This window comes from Cricetulus griseus, chromosome 2, assembly GCF_003668045.3.
Source record: "Cricetulus griseus strain 17A/GY chromosome 2, alternate assembly CriGri-PICRH-1.0, whole genome shotgun sequence".
Lineage (NCBI taxonomy): Eukaryota > Metazoa > Chordata > Mammalia > Rodentia > Cricetidae > Cricetulus > Cricetulus griseus.
Window position 1 is genome coordinate 426,317,695 of NC_048595.1, and position 3,682 is coordinate 426,321,376.

A 3,682-nucleotide genomic window follows, 5' to 3' on the forward strand; every position below is an offset into this window, starting at 1 on the left:
TCACCAGTCTGGTCTTGACTTCTTTGCTCTTCACTCCTCCCTTTCTGCAACTGGTTTCTAGAATCCAGTTCAGTGTTTAGCTGTGGGTGTCTGCCTCTGCTTCCATTAGTCACTGAATGAAGGCTCTAGGATAGAATATAAGGTAGTCATCAGTCTCATTATAGGGAAAGAGCATTTAGGGTAGCCTCTCCACTATTTCTTAGATTGCCAGTTGATGTCATCCTATAAATAAACACATTTAACAGATACTTATTCAGTCATGGTAGTCATAGAAACCAAAACAATTGATTCCTAGCTTCATGAAGCTTCCAGTCACTCCTACAACAGACTCTCCACTGTGTAAAAGCATTCTAGAAGAGTAAAAGGGGATCTGACCCACCCAGTGGGGCTAAAGGGGGAAAGGTGGTTGTCTGGTACCCTTGTCTACTAACAGTACTCTGCCAGAGGTAAGGCTATAGTGAGCCAAGTCAGTGTGCTTTCCACTCGACAACACACTGGGCCCCAAACCCTAAGACTGGAGTAGAAACCCTGGGACTACGAAGTTCCCACCGCAATGTTTTTTCTTTGTCCTTTTGATTCCCCAATGGGAGCTGAATGCACAAGGTCTCTGTCATGAGCACCCTCTCCATTCACTTTGTGCATTGTTTTTGAGCAACTGTTAAATGCACAAAATAATGTATGTTGAGTACCAGAATATGAACTGTTTATGGAATAATGGCTGTTCTCTGAAGCTGTACACAGACCCATATTTATAATCATCATATAAATGATTGATTTAGTGGGGAGGATGTTTTCCCAACTGAGAGGTCCTATCATGTGTTCAGGGAAGTTATGCTCCATTGAGACAGAACTCTAATTTTAATACTATGATTCTTTAGGTGGGTTGAGTAAAGATCACCTTCAATAAAGGGGGTGGGATTCTGAGTCTTTACTCTCCAAACCATAGGAGCCAAGTGGACCTTTGTCTCCTGTCCTACAGGCTTGAATGTAGTTTGTGCTACACAGGGAGACGAAGACGATGGGCATCTGAGAGTTAAACGATGTTTTGAATGTCTGCTATTTAAAGTTACAGACATCTGTTTTTCCAAGTCTTTGCCCACACCTGTCCCCCTCTTATGGATGCCTCTACCCACCTGCCCTTGCAACACAGGCCAGGCACCATGCCAGCTTTTCTTAGATGAAATTGAGGGCAGCCTACTACTGTTCCCCCAGCCAGAGGCCCCACCCTTCTCACCTTCGAGACACAAAGGGCTTCTATGACTCAAGCAGGTCCAGGTACTCATCTCCTGGTGGTTGGATTGCCCAACTTTTTGTGGAGTGAGTGATGTGGTTTCCATTCAGTCCCTGAGGCTACCCTCTAGCTATACCTACACACATCTTATTCCACTGTAGACTTGTGTGGAGATTTCAGGGTTCATCTCCTTTTGATGCTCTGAGTTGTAGGTGTGTGTTGCTGAATCTTAGATCCTCATCCTGACCCCACTGAACAGGTGACAAAGCTTGGCGAAGTTGAAACATCTGCACAACTAGGCTGGTGCTGTCATCTTGTACAAGGGTCTTTCTTAACGGTCATGTTTAATTGCTTGTGTGCAAGCAGGCATGGTGCTGACTGACTGGAGCCTGTGGGTCTCACATCTAGACCCACAAAGGGTTACAAAACGTGTTGGAAGAATCTCATGGGACTGCTAACTAGCAGTTCTTGACCTGTGACAGAACAGAGCCAACAGTCAAATTGCTTGAACCACTGATACCTGTGTTTGTGTACATTACACTCAGGTTTTACTACACTGCAGCTGTAGGAATGGGGAGGGCAGTTCATAAGATGCAGAGGCCAGGGCATCTGGACCATTGCAGAGAGTCTTTCCAGGCTATTCTCACCCCAGAGCATGGTCTTCAGCAGCTGCTCATCTGAAGGATTCTAGTAAGCCTAGGGGAGCAGCATAGCCTTCAGCTCAGGGGACGGAAAGTCAAGGTGACCATCCAAGTCTTCATTTCAGTTTCCAAAAGACCAGATTTCAGAACAAGGCATTTGGAAACATCACCCAAGCAGTTGGAGTCCCCCAAAAGTTTCTAGACAACCCAGTGACTGTCCACATACCTGCCACAGTGAATTGGGATGGGTTTAAATAGCATAAAATCAAAAAGGGCAGGTAAGGGTCCAGCTTAGGCCACCTGCTTTCTGGCTTACCATATTCTGTGGAGGCAAATTTGGAACATACTCCAAGGTATAATTCAAGATGAGCCAGAGGGTCGTATATAATGGTCTTACCTCCAACCCTACCTAAGCTCAGAAACCCAAATATTTTCCAACCAAATGATCAAAGATCAAAGAAAACTTGTTTTCACAAGTTTATTTGTTTTCAAAATGTTATTGAGATGTTGGGGAGAAACAGCCAACACATAATTTCCTTATTTCGTCACGACTGGCATTTTACAGATTTTCGATAGGATCTTTCTCCGGCTTTGGTCTAACTTGAGATCTTTGGCAGTCCCCCTCTGATGTCCTCAGTTGCTGCCTGGTGCTGTTGGAAGTCCACCAGGGCAGAGCTCATTGCCGCATCACAAGTGGGAGCGGTAACTGCGACTTGCTGTAGGGAAGGACAGATTTACAACAGGGACACCTGTTAAAACATAGCCATCAGCACCCTTATCCCTAGGAACTCAGCCACTGGAACCCTGGCATCTCAGGCTGAGATTGCTGGTTCTGACTGAGGACTGTCTCCTCTAGGAAGGTGGCTGGGAGAGCATGTTCCTGAGTTTGACTGCTCTCCTCACCCTTCACTTACCATCATCGCCCCGTTTCCTACTCTTCAGGCTGCCCTTCCGGTATTTTCTCTTGCTACCTCCTCTCTTGACACCCTTGTGAGGAGCTCGGTTTTTTCCTCTCCTCATTCCATGACTCTTTAGTTTGCGGCTGGTCGACATTGTAATTTCTGCCAAAATGAGGGGCTTTGCAAGGCCGGCAGGGCCAGGAGTCCATGTATTTAAGGTCTTAGGCATTGTGACTGCAAAGGGGTGTGGCTTAGCAGCTGGGTGGGGCTCTCTTGTGATGTCACTAGCCTTTGCTACACTTTGAAGTAAGGTGGTCTCTTCAATGCAGCACAAGTCTGGTCCTCAATTTTGAGACCTCCCCCTCCTTTAGGTTCAAGGAGGCTTTTCAACAGGTATTGAACTACTAGGCCTAGGAAGTGTTTTACCAGTGGTCATTAAAGAGACTCTACAGGTCTCTTGTCTATAGAGAACTTAAAAGTCACTGAGTGTGGGTATTCGTGTGCATGTGTAAGTCTCACAGAGTCTGCGGGCAGCAAATGTATTTCCATAAACACTTGAGTCTAGGAGAGCTGATTCAGTGTAATCAAAATAAGAAGTTTTCAGTCTTTGCCCTTTTGACACCAGGGGCTGGGCAAGTCTTGGTGTTTTGTGTTTTGGTATCTTTGGTGCTAACTCTGGCTTCTCTCTACCTGTAGAACCAGAACCCCAGCAGATGTGACAAAGATCTCTCCAAAGGTTTCTACATGTCTCTTTGGGAGTCTGGGATGTGGAAACACCATGATGGAGAGCTACTGGTCTTAAAAATTTGTCACAAAAAATTGCCCATGTAGGATATGTCTGTCACATATTTGGACACTAGGGAAATAGTCTGAAGAAACAGCCTAGAGACAAAGTCCTGTGTGCATGGACT

General features: G+C 45.7%; 1 protein-coding gene across 2 annotated transcripts; it reads right to left on the reverse strand.

The window, feature by feature from the left end:
* Nucleotides 1-2,559: 2,559 nt before the first annotated feature.
* Tnp1 (transition protein 1) lies at nt 2,560-2,925 on the reverse strand. Of its 2 annotated transcripts, none has more exons than XM_027396068.2 (2): nt 2,787-2,925; nt 2,560-2,588 (listed from the first exon to the last, which is right to left on the reverse strand). In XM_027396068.2, the coding sequence occupies exons 1-2, from the start codon at nt 2,923-2,925 to the stop codon at nt 2,560-2,562; spliced, it is 168 nt and encodes a 55-aa protein (XP_027251869.1). The 2 variants fall into 2 exon arrangements, with proteins under 2 accessions (XP_027251869.1, XP_027251868.1); XM_027396067.2 differs by having other exon boundaries at nt 2,560-2,584; nt 2,783-2,925.
* Between the last annotated feature and the right edge of the window lie 757 nt (nt 2,926-3,682).

Coding starts and splice junctions, on each gene's coding strand:
- Tnp1 (XM_027396068.2), bottom strand. CDS start 2,925: ATGTCGACCAGCCGCAAACTAAAGAGTCATGGAATGAGGAGAGGAAAA. Junction 2,589..2,786: donor TAGGAAACGGGGCGATGATG/GTAAGTGAAGGG, acceptor CCTTCCCTACAG/CAAGTCGCAGTTACCGCTCC.